At 43.3% G+C, this 25,560-nt stretch overlaps 1 protein-coding gene across 1 annotated transcript in view; it reads left to right on the top strand.

The window, feature by feature from the left end:
• The window catches only part of LOC109923496 (multiple C2 and transmembrane domain-containing protein 2), a 432,499-nt gene that overhangs the window by 335,841 nt on the left and 71,098 nt on the right, over nucleotides 1–25,560 (top strand). The window contains 2 exon segments of the mRNA XM_048616107.1: nucleotides 11,420–11,539; nucleotides 22,794–22,841. Coding sequence (XP_048472064.1) covers nucleotides 11,420–11,539; nucleotides 22,794–22,841 — 168 coding nt within the window.

Below are 25,560 nucleotides of genomic sequence, written 5' to 3' on the forward strand. Positions count from 1 at the left end.
CTTTTGGGGTTTATTCGTAACTTTACTCAGCATTGTCTTGTTTCAATATCAGTTGGCCAGTTTTATCTGTGACACATCTGGAACGTTGGTCTTGTAGCAGTTTTCGAGTTATATTGGATACTTTTTCCAGTTATTTGGAAACTTTTTCCAGCGTTTTGTATTTTTTGTAGACATTAGCTCACAGTGGTCAGTCATACTTAATCGTACGTGTTTGACTCTGTACCAAAATTCTTTCTAATAAAGAAGGATTTCCAGTAGGAAATTCCAATTGTGTTACTTCTGTTCACAGTACTTTATCTTGTGCATTAAAGCAACATTGCTACCATCACATTGAGATACCAGTCTTGTGTATCTGTACTCTATGGGTGTCTGACAGGTGCCTGTTCCCCCAGGCTGTTCCTTGTCATCATGTATGACTAATCAACTCCTTATCTGCTGTAACACTCATTTATTTGCATCTGTATATAGTAGGTTTACAAGTAAAACTCTCTAGCGTAGTGTCTAAGAGCCCTGTCTACACATGCTCCTTCTGGACTGATGTCTTCCCTTATACTGATGTCAAAGTCATGTCTTCTGTTACATCATTGTGACTTACATGAATTTCATTGTATCACTCTGGATTTGTTTTTTGTCAGATCATATGTATTAATTGTTTCCTCAGTGCCAGCAAGGCATTAGGTAAAAGTGAGCAGAAAGCTTTGGGAATGTGGGCTTTGAGCAGTATTGAATTGTCACTCTGCCAGCTGATAAATCCACCTTAATGACTTCCTCCATCAATATAACTATCAGTCTTGTGGCTGGGGTTGTAGCCACCTTGCTTTAAGCTCTGTAATCCCTCTGTGCCTATTGACCTCTCCTTTCATCTGTAAGAGATTCCTGAAAACCTACCTCTTTGACCAAGCTTATTGTTCACATGTCTGTTTGTATGATTCAGTGTCAAATCTTATTTCATGCTGCTCTGAAGCAACTTGGGGATTTTTTTAAAAACTATGTTAGAAGTGGCATAGAAGTGTCGGTTGTTGGCAGTAATAACGAGATAGCTGGTACCCAATGGAGCAAGGTTAATGATGAGAGAGTGTCTGGTCTCCGACCCCCGCAGCACAAGCTCTGAGCTGTCTGTCAACAATCATGGAATGCTGATGTCTCATCTATCACGTTCCAGTGAGGCCACCACGGGGACAAATGGCCAAGCCTTTCACGAGAGCTGGTTGATCACTGCCCACTCAATTTGCATTTACAGATGAAAGTCAGCCCCCTGTGTCTCCCCTTTATTTCCATTGATCCCTTATTTAGATATTGATTTCATTGCATCATAAATGGAGATCTTTCAGTCCGTTATGTCGGTGCCAGTCTGTGTAAGACTTTAGTCACATGCCTCTACTCTTTCCTCACACATTTCACCTTTTCAAGTATTTATTCAATACCCTTTTCAAATTTCCAATTGCATCTCCTTTCAAACAGTGTGCACCAGGTTATGGCACAACATTGTTTTAAATTTATTTCTCCACATCATGCCCCATTGGTCTTTCATGAAGAATGTTAAATCTTTGCCTTCAAATTACCAACTGACGTTTCTTTTTGTCAGTAACAAACCCCCTCATAAATTTGACCTCAAAAGAAGTGTCCTTTAACATTCTGTGCTCTAAGGAGACCAATCCCAAAATTACTAGCCTAGCCACAAAACCGAATGCTTCCTTCCAGGAATCTTTTCTAATGGACCTTTTCTGAACCCACTCTTAGACCTGAATGTCCTTCCTAAGATATTACCTTACTTGAAGTCTAAATAATGTATTGCAGTGAGTTTGGTTGCTCACTCTATGCCAAATAAAGCCTTCTCAACATGTCCTTAAGGGAGTTAGTATATAAACTGTCAGGTCTCTGTGTGTGCACCCTTTAAAATCATGCTCTTTCGCTTGTACTTTTTCCCAATATTCCTTCTCCTGAAATGCATGACTTCACACATCTCTGCATTAAATTTCATCTTGCTTGTCCTGCCCATTTCATTTGCTTTGCCTACAAAAAAGCAAGCATCCTGACCAGTTCCCAAGACAAAAGACAAATTGGAGAGGTTACTTTATTAGCAGCCTTTTATTCAAAAGCAAGGAACGGTGGTTTGAATCCATTTTTAAATAGGTTCAAAACCTTAACTCTTTCGTGCTCCATGTGACATTGTTCACCTTTATTTGCTTTTATACTGGATTCACTGGGACCATTTCATTATTACAAATCTATTGCTAAACCTGAAGGAATCAGATCTAGGTCAATTTTATATTCATCCCTGAATATTCTGCCTTTGGCTATGGTGGAGACAGCATTCTTTCTCGTAATTCATTCAGGTTACAGCACCTCAACAAACCTGAAACCCATCTTTTAAAAATATAAAATGACCTGAAAAGCTCAGTTACAAAGTCATCATATCATGAACTAACCTTTGAATGCATTCCCTGGCCCTCTGTATACCTCTGGGCTATCAGCATCCTTCCTTTTGTCTATTGACGTTTCTCCTGATTTGACCCTGTTTCTTGCTGGTTAACACCACATTTTTTTTGTCATCTAACTCTGTTGGCGCTTATCAGAGTCCTTTTTTACTACTTACTTCTTTTACTTACAGGGCTATTCTTACATTACTGAGGAACAAGAGACCAAAAGTGAGCACCGTTGATGGAGTTTTGCGTTCTGTTTCTCTGTTTTCATGTGAATGACATTGAGCCCTATTACCTTCCCCAATGAGCTGGAAAGCAGCTCCAATTGCCATCAAATGCTGATTATACCCTATAAAGAAGAATGTTCCTTTTTGGTTTCCATTCAATATGTCATTTGTTAGTCTCGGCCTGCACAGTGCAACAGATTTACTCTGCAATTTTGCCACAATGTACTATTGGGAGCAATTCTGTCTTAACCTGCCCACTGTGAAACCAGTGGGATTGAGTGCATGAACTTGCTTTGTGTCCTGATCAATTTTACCCCATTGATGTTAACTGAATAATATTGGATGTAGTGTAATACCAGTATTCCACCTTCTTTGGATTTCCTGCACTGAGAATTAGGTTAAAATTACACTTATTGGAATATAGGCAAAGAGTGCCAGCTGAACTGTGCACAGCAAGCTCCCACAGGCAACAATCTGATAATAACCAGAAGATCGGTTTTTATTTAATTGGTTGAGAATTAAATTGCAGCTAGTACAGCAGGAAAGACTCCTGTGCCTTTTATATGAGACACATGCTCTCTTAGTTGATTCGATTTGATTTATTGTCACGTTTTTTTTTTACAAATAACTGCAAGTGTTTTTTAGTGTTGCCATTCTCCGCCGCCATCTTAAAACACAGAAAATAAACCGAAGGACCGAATGTAAAGGCAGGAAAATAAAACAGTAAAGTTCACCTTATAGTCTTACCTTAATAAAGTTATGTGGTCTTTGGAACAGCTCCCACTTCGAGCTCAGCCACGGGCCTGGATCTGGGTTCCTCCACCCCGATACCCCTCGAGTCGCTGCTGCTAAACCACCAACACTGCCGCTGCCGGTGGAACAAAGAGTCACTGCTCTCTGGTGCCATCTCACCTTCACCAACGTCGCTCACCATGAGGTCACGCCGGGCCGGCCTCGCCAATGCAGCTGCCACCGGTTCTGCAGGGTCCTGTGCTTGGCATCAAACTCACCACCTCCGGCATCAGGCACCCGGGCCTAGACCCTCAGCTCAGCCTGTAGGTCTGGGCTAGGGACCCGCATACACACCTCGGGCTGGGGTGGAGCCATGTCCTCCTCGTCCTGGTGTAGCTGCCACCACCACCATCAGACGCTTTCCCTTTCATCATTTACTCAGACTCGCCATTGCCCAGGCCCACGCTACCATTTTCATCTACCATTCTGTGCAGGACCCTCTCACACCGATGCCTGAGAGGTCAGGTGTGTTTTGGAGTCTCACATGTAAAGGTACTCCTGCAGCAATACTGCACTGTTCCAGTTCTGCACTGGACTGTCAGCCTAGATTATGTGTTCAAGCCTCTGGAGTGGGATCTGAACACACAAGCTCTGACTCAGAGGGAGTACAACCCACTGTGCCACTTAACAGCTGGTATTCTAGAGGACTTACCCTTTCTTAAAATCTTTCATTGGGCACACTCATTTATTTCCCCTGCCTAATCGCCTTTGAACTCCATTGGCCCATTGGTACCAGTGAAGAATCATGTATGTTGCTGTGGATCTGAAGTCCAACGGTAGACAGGGCTCAGTAAGGGTGGTAGGGTCTTTCCCTAAAACTGCTCAGAACCTTACTGAGACCACGTTCAGTATGGACTGTGTGAAATAACTCCACAAAGACCAGTCACCAATTCACCCTCCACTTACACATGCATAGTATATGACACTAACTCAGCTAGCTCAGAGCCAGCTCCTAGAGTGAGTACAACCTCTGACACTTCTGTTTCAATATGTCAGCCAGGGCTCCTTGATTGGACCGGATTAACAGCCCCAATCAGGGAACTCAGATTCTGTGAGGTCCACCTGGCTGACCTTGTTCCAATCACTACAGTATGTATAGTTTTGGTCTCCTTATTTGAAAATAAATATGATTTCTTTAGAAGCAGTTCAGAGAAGGTTCATCTGACTCAGTCTTAGGATGAAGGGCTAAACTCATGTGGAGACGTTGAACACCTTGGTCCTGTGCCCATTGGAGTTTAGAAGAATGAGATAAGATTCAAAGGGAACTCAATAGGTTGGAGAACTCTCGGGGGAAAATTATGGTTTACAATTTAAAAATAAGAAGTCTCACTCTTAAGATGGAAATGGGAGACTTTTCCTTTGAGGTTTGTTCATCTTACCTAGAATTCTCTTCCCAGAAACTAGTGGTTGATAGAGGTTTATAAAATCATGAGGGCATGGATAGGGTGAATAGCCAAAGCCTTTTCTCCAGGGTAGGGGAGTCCAAAACAAGAGTTAAAACTAAGTTTAAGGTGAAAGGGGAAAGATTTAAAAGGGACCTAGGAGGTAACCTTTTCATGCAGAGGGTGGAACGTGTATGGAATGAGCTGCCAGAGGAAGTGGTGGAGGCTGGCACAATTACAACATTTAAAAGGCATCCGGATGGGTATATGAATAGGAAGGGTTTAGGGGAATATGGACCAAATGCTGGCAAATGGGACTAGATTTATTTCGGATATCTCATTGGTATGGACGAGGGGTCTGTTTCCATGTTGTACATCTCTATGACTCTAGTGGAGGTTGGGTTGGAAAGATTTTTGATAGACAAAGAAGTCAAGAGTTGTGGGGAGCAGGCAGTAAATTGGAGTTGAAACCATGATGAAATCAAAAATGATCTAATTGGATGGTGAAGCAAGCTCGAAGGACTGAATGGCTTATACATTATTTTCCTAAAGATGGTTAGTAAACTAGATGGAATTTCCTGATACTCAATGATAATTTGTACGTACCATTGCTAAGGACATGTTTAAAATTTAATTGAATTTAAACTCTAATATCTCCCATGGTGGGATTTAAATTTATGTCCCCATAGAATTAGCCTGATCCTCTGGAATACTAGTCAAATGACATGACCAATATGCCAGAATTTCCCCCTTTAATCTGTTCACACTCTTGGATGTGAGATTCGAACAGGACCAGTTGGACTGTAACCTCTCCTGTGCATCAAACGGCCGACCAGGTGCCATTCACTGCAGAGCACTAAGTGAATCACAGATGATGGATGGTGACTTGACTGAGCTAACCTAGAGAACAGAACCCCAATAAATGATACCCATGTGAGTCTTTCCTGTGAGGCTAGGGAAATGTTGGACCAAACAGTTTTCAAGTAATGTAAATAGGAAAACAAAAGGAAAAAGACAAAACAAATACTTGGGCCTGGATATGAACAAGGAGAGTGGAGTGAATGGGAAGCCCTTCTAGGGGAAAAAAATGGGCTGAATGATCTCTTTTTGGACTGCATTATTCCACGAAAGATGCAGCACCAAGTAATGCCTTTGTCAATTATTTCATTTTTATATATAATGTACTTTACAATTATATAATGTAGGTCCATCTCTGCGCCTGCCCTAGTTTACTACAATGTACCTAAATACACTCCTTTTTTTAAAATTGGTTAGTTTTTCAAGCTGTATGACTGCAGCTTTCTAAATGTATTCTCAGTGACTTAGAAAACATTTGCATTTTATTTGGCCTGCACTGGGTATGTTAAATTATTCCCCTGGCGGAAGGTTATTGGATTTTTACACTTTATTTTAAGGCGATTATTTTTGCATGAGCCTACAGTACGATAGTTACACTTAATAAGTGTTTTTATTACTGAGCCTTTAGCCATAATATATGGGCCATTTGCTGCTCTAAACAAGATATTAGTTACATCTTTTCTATGCTGCAAGTGTGACCCATGAATAGTTTCATAAAATAATTACTAGATCTGCTGTGCACTTTAAAACATTTTGAGGAAGGGCAAGTATCAAAATGAGGGGAAAAAATGCAGCTACCAGATGTGTGTTTAAGCTGGTGAATATTTAATTTTTATTGGAGAATGGAATATGAAACCTAATTTTACAGGCCTTTTTTATCTCCTGTTCTGGCGTTAGAAATTTTAGCAGTGCAGGAAAAAAAAATAGAATGAGATTCAGTTGAATTGGTGCCGTTGCTTTGCAATATGTGAGAAGTGAAGTAAAAAAACCCTTGTTTTAAACATGGATAAAAACTGAAAGAACTGTGGATGCCGCAAATCAGAAACAAAAACAGAAATTGCTGGAAGAACTCAGCAGGTCAGGCTGCAGGTGTGGAGAGAAATCAGACTTAACGTTTCGGGTCCAGTGACCCTTCCTCAGAACTCAAAGTTCTGAAGGAGGGTCACTGGACCCAAAATGTTGACTCTGATTTCTTTCCACAGATGCTGCCAGACCTGCTGATCTTTACCAGCAATTTCTGTTTTTGTTTTAAAGCTAGTATCACCTTGATTTTGGTTGCGAATAGAATGTTGTAACTTCTCATTGGCATTGGCACTGGGTCCTGATTTTAAACTGGGACAGACAGGAAAATGAAAACCCTGCCTCTTCCTACGCCCAGGACCACCCGACCCCCCCCCCGCCCCAAGCCATTTCCAGCTATGTTTTTGTTTCGATTCATTCTTTGGATATGACCACCATCCTGGATTTGTCTTGAAGTAGCGGTCAGCTCACTACAATTCAGAGGTTTGCTCGGCCAAATCAGAGAGGCTGTTAAGAATCAACCGCGTTGCTGTGGGTCTGGAGTTACTTGTAGGTCAGACCAGGCATACGTCTTTTCGCGGAGACACTGTTTATTCCTGACTGTTTTCCTGCTGTGGCCACATTTTTTAATGCTGGAAAATTGCTGTGATTGAGCATGGTGCGGCAGAGGATCAGGGCTGATGGTGGTGTAAGGGTGGAGCTATGAGGTGAGGCTATTGGGTTATGAGAGTTGAGAAGTACCACTGTAGAACTGGAGGAACAGCAGTCGGGAGGAAAGGGCCATTTCCTCCCCCAACAATTTTGCAGGCTCTGATGGAAGCTGTAATGGCATTTTGCAGCCCTTTCCCTTGGGATACACACTCTGAGCCAGAGTAAGAGAACTTGTTGTCACGGGGTCTTGGGGCCAAACCCAGCTGTGACCCCAGTTCATCCTGGGAAAGAATTTACAAGAGTCGTCCCAGGAATGAGAAACTTCCCTCATGAGCATAGCTTGAAGAAGTTGAGACTATTCTCTGTGGACAGAAGGAAGAGATTTGAGAGAGATTTCCAAAGTCATGAGCAGACTGAATGCAGTATGTAGGGAAAAGCGGTTACCCCTTATAAAAGGGGTAGACTTAAAGTGAACTGCAAACGAATCAAGGGTGATATGAGGAAAAAAAAAATGTTTTCACACAGCAAGTAGTTAGCATTTGGAATGCACTGCCTGGAACTGTGCTGGAGGCAGGTTCAAAAGGGGATTGGATTTTCGTCTATATAAAAATGGTGCGCAGGGACATGAGGAAAAGTCAGGGGATTGGCACGAGATAGTAGAACTGCAGCTGGCACAGTGACCTGAATCGTCTCCTTCTGCATTATAATGATTCTCTGACTGACTTTGAGGAGCTTCCTAAAGGAAATTAGTGGCTTCTTTTTAGCAGCAATCCAGTCATTTCATGATCACTATTAATCATCTAATTCCAGATTGATTGATTAATTAATTTAATTCACATTCCTCCAGGGGCTTTGATGGGATTTGAACTCACAACCTTGGATCATTAGTCTGGGCCTCACATCCAGTTGGGTAACACTGCTGTTTGGCAAGCTGGCCTTGGACAAGACTCCTGTTGAAAGCAGGCAGGTGTCTCCTTCGAGACAACAAGGTGCAGGGCCGGATGAACACAGCAGGCCAAGCAGCATCATAGGAGCAGAAAGGCTGATGTTTCGGGACTCCTTCAGATGCTAAAGTTCCAGACCAATAACACCGTCACTGCCAAGACCGAGTTTCAAGAATTGTTTCTGTTTGCTGCTTAGCCACAACAACTTGGCAGAAGTAGCTGACTGACCAGAAGAGGCAGAATTAAGTTTTGAAACTTTGCCTCTGCCCAGAGAGGGGAAAAAAATGTTTTAAAATCAAATGGTATTACTTGAAAATGAAGGTGCGGGTTGTACTGGTGCTCCATGTTCAAGTATACAAGACAAGTCTGACCAGTGAGTCTCGTTCACTTGTTTTACTGGTTTATTCTTGGGGGTTGTAGACCACGAGGAGAAGCAGAGCTCATGTTCCATTCATGGCAAGGAGTGTGTGAGGCTCCACAGTCTGGTATTCACCTCAAACGTAGGGGAAATCTGACTTGTTCCTTATATGGAGCACTTTATAGCCAATGAAGAGAGAATGCAGTTGTACTGGGGGCACAGCATGCTCCCTCAAACACAAATAATGACCAGACGGTCGGTTTTTTTGATTTTGGTTAAGGGATAAGTATTGACCAAAAGTAGTGATGATGCTATTTGTCAAAACAAAGTTATGGCATTTCTTACATTCACTGGAGTGAGCAAATGGGGCCTCAGTTTAGTGCCTCGTTCAAATGATTGAAAACACAGCAAACCGCAGCATGTGTTTTTGCAAGTTTGTAAACCTCTACAAATGGTATTTGCTGCTGGACGTTTTTTATTCTTTGAAGGTGAACTGTTGGAGCTAATGGCTTGCAGCTTCTGCTATTGCAGTTGGTCTTGATATCGATGCTAAGTTTCATTTCAGTTTAACATGAATACCTTTTGTGATTCTCCTGCCATTTTTACAGTGAGCAATATGCTGATGGATAGAATGAATTGGAATAAAGATAAGCACAGACTATGGGAGATTGCATTCACTTTTGTCATGTCGATGCAGAACTCAAATGTAGCTGAAAAGAGAGGCATGTTGTCGAAGGTTTTTGTCTTACATTCCTCCAGACCATCAGCCAAGATCCTATTGAATGGGGGGAGCAGGTTCGAGGGGCCGAACAGCCCACTCCTGTTCCTGTTTCCTCTGGACCAAATGCAAGAATGCCAAATTTTATACACTTACAACAATTTATACTGTAGGACAAAAGGAAGTTAGTGTGTCAGCAAGGCTTTGGCCTGTTAAGCACAAACTGTTGGATTCAACTGGATTAAGTCATACCATATTAGAGTAGTCCATTGCTTCTATCTTTGACAGAGCTGCCTAATTAGGTACTCTCCATTGCTCCGAAATGTACATTTTTTTTCAAAATTGCATTAAGATGAGAACCTCTTTAAGTCGTAATTCTTTGAGATTTTGGTTGCCTTGCTCTCGGAAGGATATTATTAAATTGGAAAGGGTGTAGAAAAGATTTATCAGGGTGTTAGCAGTTTCGGAGGGTTTGAGTTATAAGGATAAGCTGAATAGGCTGGGCTTTTTTTCCCTAGAGCATAGGAGGCTGAGGGATGACCTTACAGAGATTTATAAAATCACGAGGGGCATAGATAAGGTGCATTTTTCCAGTGTAGAGGAGTTCAAAACTAGAGGGCATAGGTTTAAGGTGAGAGGGGAAGGATTTAAAAGGGACCTTAGGGGCAACCTTTTCACACAGAAGGTGGTGCGTGTATGGAATGGTGCGTGTTGGAGGAAGCAGTAGATGCGGTATAGTACCATATATGTTAAAGATATTTGGACAGATACATGAATAGGAAAGGTTTAAAGGGATATAGGCTAATTACAGGCAAGTGGAACTAGTTTAATTTGGGAAACCTAGTCAGCATGGATGAGTTGGTCTGTTTCCATGCTGTATGTCTCACAGACTCTATTTCAATTTGAGAATGCTCAATGTTATTCTGCAATTTTCCATAGAAGAGAGTAGTATTTTTACAACTTGAACTGTTGCAGTGTGTGTCAAAATGGAGCTCCTGCAGGGAAGTCATCGAAGGAATTCCAGGATATTTTCCCAGTTCACATGGCAACATGTGCCCGAGTTAAAACAGTCTGTAATTTGCACTGAAATGTGGAGGTAATAGCATTCTTGTGATACCTCTGCTGTTGCCCTTTCTTGGTAATAGGGGGCTGGAACGTTGAGATGACTTGCCAGGAGGTTTTGAAAGTTTTTCTCCTTGCCAACAATGGCAACGACTGGCATTCACGTAACACCTTTAACATAGTACAGCCATTCAGAGCACCTCACAGCATCAAAATCATTCAAAAGAACGACACGAGGTGGAAGGACAGATGACAAAAAGGTTGATCAAAGAGGTGAGTTTTAACGACTGGCCTAAAAGAGGAGACAGAGACAGAGAGGTTTAATGAGGGAATTCAAGATCCTAGCACATAGAAGGCTGAAAGCAAGAAGACAAGGTAGACAAAAGAAATTACCATTAGTCATCAGGGATGCTTTAAGGGTGATTCGTAATGCATTGATTTTGTTTTGAATGTTATTTGAATCTGAAGTTACTGCACTATCACTTGCCTTCTATAAATTTGAGTGGAATGTAATTCACATTTTATTTTCTCTCAAAACGCGTTATGTCACTGTACTCATCAAGTAATGCAGCTCTGAACGTAACAGGCTCTCCGTTCTACTAAGGAAGCCCCATCAGGAAATGTCTAATGCCAGATCACAGCTTTCGAACAATCACTCCAGTTGTTTCTATGTCCGCAGTTATTGTCTGCATTCTGCCCTTTAGTGTAACGAGGAGTAATATTCTAGAATGTAAGACTACTTCCGTTTGAAATCTGTACATTACAAACAGAACAACATCCTGCAACTCACTTTGAGGTTGCTGTCCTGAAGAGTCTTTCAAAAGATGCCAATCTGACACTGTTCTTTTTTTAAACGTCGTACTCCCAGCAGTTTGCTAAACAGTAAATCTTTCCGCCCTTTTCCCAGATATCAAGGATAGTTTTTATTCTTTTCCCCTTTAGCTTTCCTGTTGGGCATTAATGCAGATTTCTCTTCCTTTTCAGTTGTATTTGGTGATTGTCTGGACTTTTGAGATCTACATGATCCCACTCGCCTTTTTGATGCTTTTTGCCTGGAACTACATTCAGATGGCCAGAGGGAAAGTTGTCAACCAGCACTACATGGTGAGTTATTGATGAGACTGATCTTTTCCAGTGGAGGAAACGTGCCTTTACAAAAGACTGAATAATATCCCAGGTGGTAACGAAAAGCAAAAGTCTCCTTCTGTTAAAATGGCATACATAATACAAGACTTGCAATTATGTAGTGGCTCATATGACCACCAGCCATCCCTAAGTGTGTTACAGCTACTTTTTAGCTACTTCTAAGGTATTTTTGAAGTGTACTCATTGTTATAGGAAACTCAGCAGCCAATTTGCACACGGGGTCCTGATGAGTTCATTGGTTTGTGTGCTGATGATAGCGGGACATGTATTGGCTAGGGGCACCAGGATCAGTTCCCCTGCTGTTTTTCTTCCATGGGCTCTTTCACATCCATGAGAGAAGTCAGATGGGGCCTTGGGTTTGACATCCCATTCAAAACATGGTATCCCTGATTCTGTAGCACACCCTCAGTACTACATAGAAACATCAGCTTTTATACTTAGCCCTGGACTGAGTCTTGATCCAGAAACCTTGTGGCTGAGGGGCATGAGTGCAACCAGTAGAGCCACCGCTGACACTTAATCATATTAGTAAGTAAAGGACACTTGTAAACATAATAAACCTGCCCCAGACATTTAGATGATCCATTAGTTATGGCAGTGTAGACTGGAGCCACGTTTTCGGATGCAGCTGAGTCCTAACAAAGGGTTTTGGCCCGAAATGTTGACTTTCCCTCTCCTCAGATGCTGTCTGACCTGCTGTGCTTTTCCAGCCTCCCACCTAAGGACTCTGGCTTCCAGCATCTGCAGTCCTTATTGTCTCCTGGTTCTTGAGGGAATTGCCAAGAGAATTAAAATTTGGAACCCTCTGAAAAACCCCCTCAAAGTTTAAAATTTGGAGAGTTTTCACTTGCCACTAGGAAAAGGTAGCGGATTAAAAACCTACCTGCCACCCCCATCCCCCTCCTTCACCCACCTGGCACCCTTCCCCATCACCCACCTGGCACCCTCTCATTCCCACCCAACTGGCAGTCTACCTCCTTTACTGACCTAATGCTGTATCCTATCACCCTCCCAGCAGCCTACCTCTCCTCACCCACCTGATTTCCTCCCACATCCTACACCCTTCATCCACCTGGCACCCTACCCCATCACCCACCTGGCACCCTCTCATTCCCACCCAACTGGCAGCCGACCTTCTTTACTGACCTAATGCTGTATCCTATCACCCTCCCAGCAGCCTACCCTTCCTACCCCAAGTGATTTCCTCCCACATCCTACACCCTTCACCCACCTGGCAGTCCACATAAAAACAGAAAGGGCTAGAGAAACTCAGCAGGCCTGGCAGCACCCGTGGAGGGAGAAACACAGTTAATGTTTCAGCAATGGTGACCTTCTGTCAGCACAACATTCTACATTACTCACTGACCTGGAGGGCCTATCGACCTCATCCACCTGACATCTTACGTCCCTTCACCCAGCTGGCACCATACCCCCTGCCCCATCACCTACCATCCTAGCCCCACATTTACCTTACATACTTACCCTTTGAGATGAGCTACCAAAGTGATGGGCGGTGTTGCTGGACACTTAACCACAGAATATCTGTGATCTACATTTTCTGGGCCACTGGATCAGTGGACTGATCGTATTGTTCACTGGATCACAGCTAGTTCAGAGTGGGGCTTTTTGTGGTATAAAATTTGTTGATCTCTTGAGATTTAATCCGGATTAAATATCCATCTTGATATCTGTTTGGGATTCCTGTGGTCTGGGTGCTATATCTGAAGCAGATCAGTGGAACCAGTAATAGCCATTGATGCCAATTCTCTGGGGATTTAATCAAACTCTCCCTGGAGTTACAGTAAGCACTTACGAAAACCGTCTGAAAACTCAAGGTCTGGGTTGTCTGTGTGTCACACTGAGAAGTTCTTTGCAAAATGACGTCTGCTCTTCTGCTTTTTCATTGTTTTTGTAGCCTATAGGGGAGGTGATGGCCTTGTATTATCACTGGACTGTTAATCCAGAGACCCAGGTAATGTTCTGGGGAAACAAGAACAGAAGTTGCTGGAAAAGCTCAGCAGGTCTGGCAGCATCTGTGAAGATAAAATCAGAGTTAACATTTTGCGTGCAGTAACCCTTCCTCAAAACTGATGGTGGCTGGGAAAACGTTGGTTTATATGCAGAAAATACGGAGGGGAATGAGGTGGGGAGTAAACGACATGATAGAGCCCAAAGAGAGGGAAAAGCAGTTGGATAGACAAAAAAGTTTATAACGATCTGACTAGGAGGGTGAATAGTTGTTAATGGGGACTGTTTGTGACTAACAATAGGTAGTGTGTAATGGCAGGCTATGTGATAAAAAAAGTCTGCTGTGTGGGGTAGGGGGCTGGGACATGGGAGAGTTTAGGCCCCAAAATTATTGAACTCTGTATTGAGTCCAGAGGGCTACAGGGTCCCCAAGCAGAAAATGAGGTGTTGTTCTTCCAGCTTGCGTTGAGCTTTGCTGGAACACTGCAGCAAGCCAGAGACAGAGATGTTGGCCAGGGAACAGTGGGGGGTGTGTTATCGTGGCAGGTAACTGGTAGATCAGGATCATTTTCTGTGAGCATAAAGTAGATGTTCTGTGAAGCGGTCACCAAGTCTAGGCTTCGATTCCCCAATGTAGAGGAGACCACATTGTGAGCAGCGAATGCAGTAGACGAGATTCTGGGAAGTGTAGGTGAAGTGTTACTTCACCTGGAAGGTATGTTTGGGCCCTTGGATACTGGGGAGGGAGGAAGTAAATGGGCAGGTGTTGCACCTTAGCTGGTTAGGGCTGTGGGGAGGTGTTGGGGGTGAAGGAAGTGTGGACCAGGGTGTCCCGGAGGGAACGGTCCCTGCGGAAGGCGGACAAGGGAGGGGAGGGGAACATGTGTCTGGTGGTGGCATCTCACTGGTGGTGGCGGCAATGGCGTCTGATGATCTTCTGGATGTGGATGCTGGTGGGATGGTAGGTAAGGACATGGGGAACCCTATCGCTGTTGTGGGAGGGAAGGGATGGGGTGAGGATGGAAGTGTGGGAGGTGGGTTGGACCAGGTTGAGGGCCCTGATGACAACAGTGCTGGGGAATCCTCAGTTGAGGAAGAATGTTCTGGGGAACCTAGTTCAAATCCCACCATGACAGATGGTAGAATTTGAATCCAGTAAAAGCAAAATCTGGAATTACAGTCTAATGATGACTTTGAATCCATTGTTGATTTTTGCGAGAAAACCCATCTGATTCACTAATGTCCTTTAGCGAAAGAAACTGCCATCCTTATCTGGTCTGGCCTACATGTGACTCTAGAGCCACAGTAATGTAGCTGATTCTTAACTGCCCTCTGGGTAATTAGGGATGGGCAGTAAATGCTGCCGGGCCAGTGACACCCTCTTCCAAAGTCGCATGGATATGACCTGACCATACCAGGGCCATTTTGCCCACCTGTGCAGTAAAAGGAGAAGGAAACCACAGTCATGCTGCTGTTAAATGTGTTGTGCTTTTCGGAGGTGATCAATCTGTCACTCACAGCATGAGGTTGCAAGCTGGCGACAGAGTAGGACAGTCTGCTGTCTGCTCCACCTGCTCCTCTTCTCCTTTCTCTTCTCTATTTCCTCCTCCTAGTGCTTTTCTTCTTCGCCTTTTCCTTTTCTCCCCCTCCGACTCCTGTCTTCCTCCTCCTCCTCCTCCGACAACTCCCAGTGACCTCTGGCGAGGAGCGACGATCTCTGGCCTCCAGCGATGACTCCCTGCGTAGAGTGGCATCCTCTCGCTCTAGCACAGCAGCATCCCGTGGCGTGGCATGGCTAGCACCCAGCTTCCCACAGTGGCCACCAGGTGTGGTGTGGTGACCTTCTGGCCTCTTGCAACGGCTTCCTGGCGTTGCGTGTTGCTGGCGCGGTGTGGAGTCAGGGCCCAGTGCGGGCTGGAAGCTCAGTGCCAGCGTGGTCTGTTGTACTGACCTCTTTTCTGTAATGCTGGACATTTTATTTCTGTACTGTATAAAATCTTGTAACAAAAGAAGCTGTGCCTCGGTACTTTTGTATCTAAGTTGGCACTGCGATTGGCAACGTTTAAACTTTTCACTGTAATCATTGAATATATGTGACAAAAAAAGCTCTTTGAATTCTATTCTATCTTATTGTATTCACTTGGGCGGGAATGCAGCAGGAAGTAAATGGAATCTCCATGACGCAGATGGAGCAGTTACAAGAGAAGTTCCTGGCCCTCCTGTGCCAGGTTTGTCCTGTAGCTCGACGTGAATTGCAAACTCTGAGAAGCTAAGCATGAAGGAGGAATGTCTTTCTTGACGTGTTAAAGGAATCAGTTGCCACTTTGAGGAGCGAAAAGCCCCACACACACCTTCGGTGGCAATACAGCTAGTTCTGCTCTAAGAGATAGTAGGAACTGCCGATGCTGGAGTCAGAGATAACACGGTGTGGAGCTGGAGGAACACAGCAGGCCAGGCAGCATCAGAGGAGCAGGAAAGCTGACGTTTCGGGATGGGACTGTTTTTCAGACCCAGTTCTGCTATAACGCTGTTTCGTTAAAGTGAATTTGGTTGCATTGCCACTGATGAATAGTGAGTGCTGTTTGTATAACACACAGTTTTTGCTGTACAGATTTAGCGATTTCACTATAACGTGATCTTCTATAGCGCGAGGTCACACAACAATGCAACTATTGCGTTATAGGAGAACGAACTGTAATGCCATAAGCATGTTGTTGCTATCCGTATCTTTTCAAACACGTCCATGCCATGTATTTCAAAGCAAGTTTGATGGATGAGTGATGGGAAATAGTCTGTCAAACATTTCTCCATGATGAGTGCCCCTTTTAAGTCTGTTTTGCAGCAGCGTTAGTTTCTATAACATGTCATTTGAATGACTTCACCGACCTTGACTCTCCGGCCTACAGTTCTTACAGAGCGTTAAATCACAGGCCTGGAGCCAAGGACACAGGTCAGCCATGTGACTGCACAAAACAGTGTGTGTTACTGGAACCCATCACTGCATCAAACTCTTAATAACCTCGTAACCAGGAGCAGTGGACATTCTTGATGGGATTGTTTTAGTGGGGGAGGCGAAAGACTTGGAAAGGTGCCCGAGTTGCTTTTCTGAGGAAAGCCTAGTTAAAATGCACAGAGTAGATGCAATATGCCTATAGTCTGTATCTTTTTTATCTTAATATTCTGTCAAATATTCACTTTGAGAGTTTTAACTTGCTGGCCCCAAATTTGTTTCCTATGATAAGAAACAAAATGACTTTTCTTCCCCAGTCACAGTCCCCTGAGTGTTACTTAGATTCACAAAGGCTACAATACATAAACAGTCAATTCAACCACAGTGCCAGGAACCTGGGTTTGATTCCATCCTCGGGTGACTGTCTGTGGGAAGTTTGCAAATCCTCATCGTTTCTGTGTGGATTTCCTCCAGGTCCTCTGGTTTCCTTCCACAGTCCAAAGATGTTCAGGTTAGGGTGGATTAGCCATGCTAAATTGTCCATAGTGTCCAGGAGTGTACAGGCTAGGTGGGTTAGCCATGGGAAATGCAGGGTTACAGAGATAGGGTAGGGGTGTGGGTCTGGGTGGGATGCTCTTCAGAGGGTCAGTGAACACTCAAAGGGCCAAATGGCCTGCTTCCGCATTGTAGGGTTTGTATGATTCCTCTTAGCCTGTGCTTGTGTTCAACAGTGCTATCATCGTACATTACATTCCACCTTCTCTTGTGTTTCTTTAAGGTCCCCTTTAACGCCTTTATATTATTTGCCTCAACTGTTCCTTGTGGCCAGTTCCACTTTCTGAATGAAGATGTTTCTCCTGAATTCCCAAACGGGTTTATTCGTGACTGTCTTATCTGCGTGGCCCCGGTATTGTTTTTTCCCAAACGCCTTGTGAACCTAGCCCCTAAGTCTTGGGCGGATTCAGTTATTTCGGGATACTACAGCATTTTATATCAGGCGGAAAAGCTGTCATATCAGTGAATGGTCACGATCAGAGCTCAAGAATGAACAACTGTGGTCTCTCGTCATTTCCATTCATTTTCTAAGTGGTCTTTCCTTTCTGTTAATATATTTGAGCACCAGCCAACAGCACAGCAGTGCTAACACTTGCCTCCCTGAGGTTCTCCAGTGGATTGCCCACTTGCTGATGGGTTTGAGGGTTAAACCCATGCTGTTTGTGATGTTTTGGTTGCTGACCCACTGGCCGCAGAGACTCAGAAGAAAAGTAGCAGCCCGGTGACGGGGATCATCATTTGGGTAAACCACCGCAGCATGATGCCAAATTTGAAAATTTTGGTTCAGTCTTGCCGTGGCTGGCATACGCAGTGGGGTAAGATCAACGTGATAAACCATAGCATGAAGTTTTCGGTCGAAAGGTTGGTAGATGTTATCGCCAGCCCAGTGGACGTGGGTTTATAAACCGTATGCCAGGGTTAATAACATTTTAAGGAACAGGAGTAGGCTGTTCCCCATATAAGGCTTGCTCTACCATTTAATAAAATAAGGGCTGATCTGACTATGGCGTTATTGGCACTTTCTTGCCTCTCTCTCATAACCTTGACTCCCTTGTCAGTCAAAAATCTGTCTGTATTCAATGATCCAGCCTGTGCTACTTTCTGTGGAAAAGAATTCCAGAGATTAATGACTCTTTGTGAAAGAAATTCCTTCTTAACCCCATTTCAAAGGGAGTTCCCCTATCTTTAAACCATGCTCCCTGTTGTTTTGGGTGTTGTCCCTGAAAGGGTTCATGTTGGAAACTGCTTTAGGCTTTAACCAGTCTAATGATATCAGAGATAGTCGGAACGGCAGTTGCTGGAGAATCAGAGATAACAAGGTGAAGAGCTGGATGAACACAGCAGGCCAAGCAGCATCAGAGGAGCAGGAAAGCTGACGTTTCGGGCCTAGACCCTTCGGGCCTAGACCCTTCTTCTGGCCTGCTGTGTTCATCCAACTCTACACCTTGTTATATCTAATTATATCATACGCTCTTTGGGTGAAGAAAGAAGCGTCTAGCTTGTGATCCTAGTGTATGTAAAATACCAGGTTGGAAGGATAGAGCTTTACAAAAGGAGAAGGTATTGCTCACGTTGAGCATTGCTGCCATCATGAGTGGACACCACGAGACACAGCTATAGCCAAAGTGAAATCAAGGACCATTACAGTAATTGACAGTGAGTCTGCAGCATTGGAGACATCACAGAGCAGATTTAAAGTGGCAAAAGGGCCGTTTAGAGGATTTAAAAGACAGAGTCTGACAAAAGAAGAACACCGTAGAAGAATTTTAAGATAGCAAAAAATGTATTAAGTCAACAACCATGGATATTTAGTTTATTAAATTGAGAAAGAGGTGTGACATGTATAATAAACCACGAAAGGGGATAAAATGTCCACTTTGCCCAGGAAGTGGTTAGAAACCTCTATCTAGTCTGCAGAAGATGGAAAGGCTCCCAGAGGCTACTGTAGATAAGTTAATGGACCATGTTCCAGCTAAACTCGATACAACATTGTGTGTAAAGCACAGCCAAGAGGCTAAAAACAAATTGTCCAGCGGAGAAATGATTGACAGATGATCAGAATGGAGCTCAACTGGTGAAAAGCCAAAAACTTACCAATCTTTGGCCCTCTCAAGTCATTAGTTGTTAACTCAACTCAATTCATTAGTGGTTCATCATCAACCACTGATGACCAGTCAGGTCCTCAGACCAATTAGGGGAAAGAGGATTGACTACAGTGCTCTATGCCAACTGTTAGTTGGCGTGGTACATTCTACTACACATCCATCAGTCCCTAGTTCTGGTTTCCCTCACAAGTGGAAACATCCTCTCAGTAACTACCCTGTCGAAGCCCCTCAGAATCTTATATGTTTTGATTTTCATTCACTTTTCATTCTTCTGAACTCCAATTAGTTAGACCCAGTGTGCTCAATCCTTCTTTGCAAGACCAGCCTTTTCCATCCAGGAATCAACATCATGAACTTTTTCTGAACTGCTTCTAATACAAGTGTATTCTTCAGTTAATAGGGAGACTGAAACTATACAGAGTTTTCCAGGTGCAGTCTCACCAATGTCCTGTTCTGGCAAGACTTCCTTACTTTTACACTCATTGACCTTTCAGACATTCTGTTTGCCATGCTAATTATCTGCCAAGTCATTGGGCTAACTTTCTGCAGTTCGTGAACGACCAAGTGTCTTGTATCAGTGAGGCCCAACGCAGAAAAGGCTAAAGGCAGTCGCAGCTGAACGCACCCTTGTGTAGGAGTTTCTGCTCCATACTAAGGACCCTCACAGATCTGGGTTTGTTTTTCATTATCCCTTTTGCACAGGCCTCAGTTTTTCGATGACTTGTCAGTGCCCTCACACCTTAACAGTGCTTACGTCTTCCAGTTTAACTGCTAGGCCTATCCTGCCTGATTGTCCCTTCCACGTTCAGGAACCACGTCCTGTATGATCATGTAGGCAGAGAGACAGACCACTATCACTAGCAGGGGTAGGTCCTGACAGTCATGAATTTTCGAAATCTTCAAGATTCTGGTCTTTGAAACTGAAATTGCTCTGGAGTTATTCCAGATTAAGATTTTTGCAGTGGTAAATGGAGTCCATATTTAATCCTTTCTAAACACAGACCAAGCCAAAACTATGAAAACCTCCTTTAGAAATGCCCATTCAAAGCTCCTGACGAATAGTCACCTTGAACTTACAGATGTGTGCATGTGTTAAATGTCCACAGACCACATTTGAATGGCATCTGATTGAGAGGAATTGGGACATTTTCCCCCAATGCTCAAAGTTGAGTTTGAAGTTGTTGCAAAGATGGACCATTGATCAGGAGGGTGCATTGACTACCGTGGGCAACTCAAAACCCAAAAACTACATCAAAGTTTTCTCCAGACTTTCCGCACACTTTATAGCAATTGAGGTTTTTTGAAGTGTGTACATAGGAGATGGTTGAAGCATATAAATGTTGACCACGACAGTGGCAAGGAGTCCTGTGCTCTCCGTTGTCCATGGGATCTTTGACATCTACCACAGCCAAGGTCCACCTACCTTTGTCGGACTTAGCCCAAGGGATTCTGAACCCTTACCCGCTACATCTGGCCTGTCCCCAGCCTATACTGGGCAAGTTGTTAAGAGTATAAAACATAGGATCAGAGTCAGACCATTCAGCCCATTGACCCTGCTCCACCATTGAATGAATCAAGGCTGATCTGATAATCCTCAACACCATTTCCTCAATCTTTTCCTCTTAACCCATGATCCCCTTACTGATGAAAAATCTGACCAGCTCATCCTTGAACAGACTTATCAACCCAGCCTCTACAACCCTCTACTGTAAAAGAATTCACAAATTGGCAACTCTCTGAGAGAAGAAACTTGTAGTGATTGGGACCAGGTTGACCTCATTAACTACAAGGTTATTGATTGGGGTTGTTAACTTGGGCCAATTAGGAACGCCTTGGTTAACCAATATAACCCGGAGATTAGAGTCTCCTCAGTTCAGGACTGACTCCAAGTTGGCTGGTCACAGCCAGTGTACTGTGCACTAGTAAATAAAGGGTGATTTGGTGATGGGACACCGGCCTCTGTGCAGATATTTCAAAACTCCTGCTCATTTTTGTCTTAAACCTGCGATCCCTTATTTTAAGATTATGGCGCCTGATCCTAGACTCTCTCACAAGGGTAAACCACCCTTCTGTTTGTCTTTAGGTGGTGAAAGATTGTCCCTGTATTTGCCATTCCGATGCCAATCTGTAGGTGAAATGTGTAGAGTGGGTGTTCCACATTAGATGCGCAGCTATTGAATGGTGGGACCTTCTTCCTTAAAGCCATACAATGGTTCCTCTTTAACCAGCAAATGCCAGCCCACTTCTGTACAGTGGGAGAAGCGCACTGACATAAGATTGAAAATTGGATCACAATCCCATTCCCACATCACTGGTGTGGTAGGTCCTGTTTCGTGGTTCTATAGCTACTTACAACAAAGAACAAGATGGGTTTTCACTACAATCGAAGGTGATCTTAGTAATATTGAGCAGGAAACCAGCTTTATATTCAGATTTATTCATTGATTTTATGATCCACTAGTTCCTGTGATTGGCTTTGAACTCATATCCCCACCATATTAGTGGGTCTTAGTGGGGATTATGAGCCTAGTGACATTTCCACTACATGAACAGCATGGGTTTGATTCCAGTTCCAGCTGAGGTACATTTGAGACATAAGATGAATAGCAAAGGTCTTTTCTCTAGGGTTGAGGAGTTCAAAACTGGAGGGCATATTTTTAAGGTGAGAGGGGAAAGATTTAAAAAGGGGCCTGCAGGGCAACTTTTCCACACAGAGGGTGGCTTGTATATGGAATGAACAGCCAGGGGAAATTGTAGATTCAGATACAGCTAAAGCATTTAAAAGACATTTGGACAGGTACGTGAGTAAGCAAGGTTTAGAGGGATATGGGCCAAACATAGGGATTAGTTTAGTTTGGGAAATCTGTTCGGCATGGACAGGTTGGACTGAAGGGTATGTTTCTGTGCTGTATGACTCTATGACTATCTGTGTACCCTGCTCCTGAAAGTGGAAAGCAATATGAAAACACCACTCACAAAAAAAACTTGCTAAGAAAAGCAGCTCAAAATGAATCCAAGGATGCCCCTGTGGGTAGAGTACACATGAAGGAATGAGTGAAAAAATGAATGAAGGAATGATGAATGAACCAACAATATGACCAATTGTAAGATGCTGAAACAAGAAAACAAATGAGCAAGCAAGCTATAGCAGAAGCTATAAGTAGTAAAACATTTCATTTAGAGCAGATGTTTTGCTATTGATAGACATCACAGAAGTCGAACAGTGTTGATGAACTCTTTTAAGTACAGAATATCTTTTGGAACTTGCTCACTTCATTAAGTCAAAAATAGTTACAAAATACAGGCTGGTCAATCATCATGTCTGTATTGGCTCTCTCAAAGAGCACTCTAGCTAGTCCCACTGCCCTGTCCTTAGTGGTGTTTGTTAAGCACTGTAAGTCATTTTTATCCCTGTGACAGAAATGGTGAGTGTGTGAGTGAGTGTGCTCCACAATTTACGATCAGTGTAATAAATATGGTGGCCTCTTATTTTTAGTGATTGAGCACTGTTTTAAAGCATCGAACACTTCAAGTCATTGTAATGATCTAGAGTTTAAAACATTATCAGTGTAAGAAAAGAAGGTTATTTAAGGCTAACTGTATTCCTTTCTCCTTCTTGTATTTGCTGTGTCAGGAGGATTACGATGTGGACACTGACGACGATGATGAGGAGGATGAAAAGGTAATGGACGATGTGTTTAATTACTTCTCAACAAACAGGAACTTTGCTTGTGGATGAAGCATCCTAAGATTCAGTTGTTTGTTTCTTTAAAAGCCCTTGGTGTGGATGTTCTCTGTCAGTCTGCCAATTCTCGTTGTGTTCTGCAGAGTTTTCAAAGCACTGAATTGAAATTACTGGCAGCTATCACCCTGAGCTTAAGTGCATTAAAATAAACTTGGCAGCTGCAGGAGATATGCTTAAAGCAGAAACCCATCCTAATTAGATGGTTTGGATATCTTTAAGCAGGTATTTGAGATTTTAATTTGTATTTGTGTCTGAACGTTGCAGAATCATTTCCAAATTCTATGTTGACTATTCACTGAGGTCTATGTTGTTAAACAGTGATATACCATTTCGTAACCATGAAAACTAGAATTAGTTTAATGCAGGTGTAAACAACAGAAAGCCTACCTGTCTGTGAAAGAGAAAAATTTAAATTGGTAACTCTACAAGGGGCCCAGTCCACTGAAGTCAATGAGTTATGAATTAGTGGTGGTGGCTGACATTCTGTGTCTCCCAGCAGCAGCTCTGCAACTTCTTGTAACCGAAACACCAGAATGCCTGTTGCATTTACTTGCATGAGAGCCAGTGCTGTCACATCTCTGCCTGTGAACAACAAGCACAGTGAAAGAACATTTGTGTATGGAAAAAACCTGGTCTTACAGGAGCAACGCCTAGGAAATAGGTGAATCAACAAGCACTCTGCCTGATTTTCTGTCGTTGTTGGTTCTCGCTTATTTAATGGCACCAACCAATGCCAGTTTGCAACATCACCTCCATTTCCTCCCATTAGCTGTAATCAGTCACAGGAGAATCACTATTAACACACGTGGATCTTCCAAATAGTGTCTCTGTCTCTTCTTTTACAACCCAATCATCGTGCGAAGGTGCTGGTGTTGGATTGGGGTCGACAAAGCGAGAAGTCACGCAACACCAGGTTATAGTCTTTCAGAGCACTGCTCTGTTGCCAGTTGAAGTGACATCATCTGATAAAGGAGCAGTGCTCCGAAAGCATGTGATTTGAAATAAACCTGTTGGATTTTAACCTGGGTCATGTGACTTCTGACTTAACCCAATCATGACACTCTGAATGTTGGAAGTCAGGCTTTACTGGTTGGGAAATGGCAAAGCCCAGTCAGACCACGTGGAAGCCCTTATTTAAAGACTGTAATGTCTATCTTTTTAGCTTTATTTCTTATTTTCCTAACCTATACAATCCGTATCTGTGATGCTTCACCTGTAAGACTGTCCTTTGGCACCATTTATTAAGTGTGCTAATCAGAGATGCTAGTCTTCCTGAAAAGCCCACACTTAATTTGATGTATATTCTTTAAAGGAAGTTAGCAATTCCATCTGTGCTAGCAATGTGCAGAATGCCACAGTCTGAGTCTGTGCAATGTGGAGAATCTCCCACCATGATTCTCCCAGCTATGATGTGAAACTCTTTGAAGTGTGGCTTTCCTCAGGATATAGCATTAAACATAAGTTTGCTTTTATTTTAAAATGACTTGAAAATAAGATAGAACCTTTCCTTTGCAGTAACATTGACAGGAAATGCTTCTATGCTTTGTCAACAGGCTACATCACAACTGCACCTTCACTTGATTTACTCATATTGAATGTAACGACTGTTCACAGAACAGATTTATTTATGCACCTGTGATTTGTTAAAATTTAGTTCTATCGAGTGTGGAAAAGAGTAACGCCTTATTTTCCGTATCAGGAGTATGCACTTCATTGCGTTCAGATAGAGCTGATACCTTTCTAATTCGAGATCAAGAAGTCCTTACTGCAATTCTAACCCTCTGATCTACTTTAAGCTCTGTCATAAGGAAGTTATAGGCAGCAATAATGTTGTCAAGTCAATCTTGGATGTCATGTTCTTCCATCTGCACATTTTGCATCACATGTGCAACTGACTGGCTGAAATTTTGCCGCCATTAAACAATGACAAGTAGAAACCAGTGTGTATCAAGAGTGAATATGTAGGAACAGCAGAGGCTGTTCAGCCCCTCACGCCTATTCCATCATTCGGTGAGATCTGTGGAAAACTCTACATTCCTGCCTTTAGCACATATTCCTTAATATCTTTGTGTAACAAAAGATAATTGGTATGCAATGACCTGGTGGTATTATTGATGGACTGCTAATCCAAAGATTCAAGTAATGTTCTGGGGACCCAGGTTCAAATCCTGCCACGGCAGATGCGAGAATTTGAATTCAATTGTTAAGCAAAATGTGGAATTATGTGTCGAAATGATGACCATGAATCCATCATCGATTGTCATGAAAAACCCATTTGGTTCACTGAGACAACAAGGTGCAGGGCTGGATGAACACAGCAGGCCAAGCAGCATCATAGGAGCAGAGAGGCTGACGTTTCGGGCCTAGACCCTTCATCAGAAAAGGGGGAGGGGAAGGGGGTTCTGAAATAAATAGGGAGAGAATGGGAGGCGGATAGAAGATGGATAGAGGAGAGGATAGGTGGAGAGGAAACAAACAGGTCGAGGAGGCGGGGATGGAGCCAGTAAAGGTGAGTGTAGGTGGGGAGTTAGGAAGGGGATAGTTCAGTCCAGGGAGGACGGACAGGTCAAGGGGGCGGAATGAGGTTAGTCGGTAGGAGATGGAGGTGTGGCTTGAGGTGGGAGGAGGGGATAGGTGGGAGGAAGAACAGGTTAGG

The sequence above is a fragment of the Rhincodon typus genome, chromosome 33, assembly GCF_021869965.1.
Source record: "Rhincodon typus isolate 14 chromosome 33, sRhiTyp1.1, whole genome shotgun sequence".
NCBI lineage: Eukaryota > Metazoa > Chordata > Chondrichthyes > Orectolobiformes > Rhincodontidae > Rhincodon > Rhincodon typus.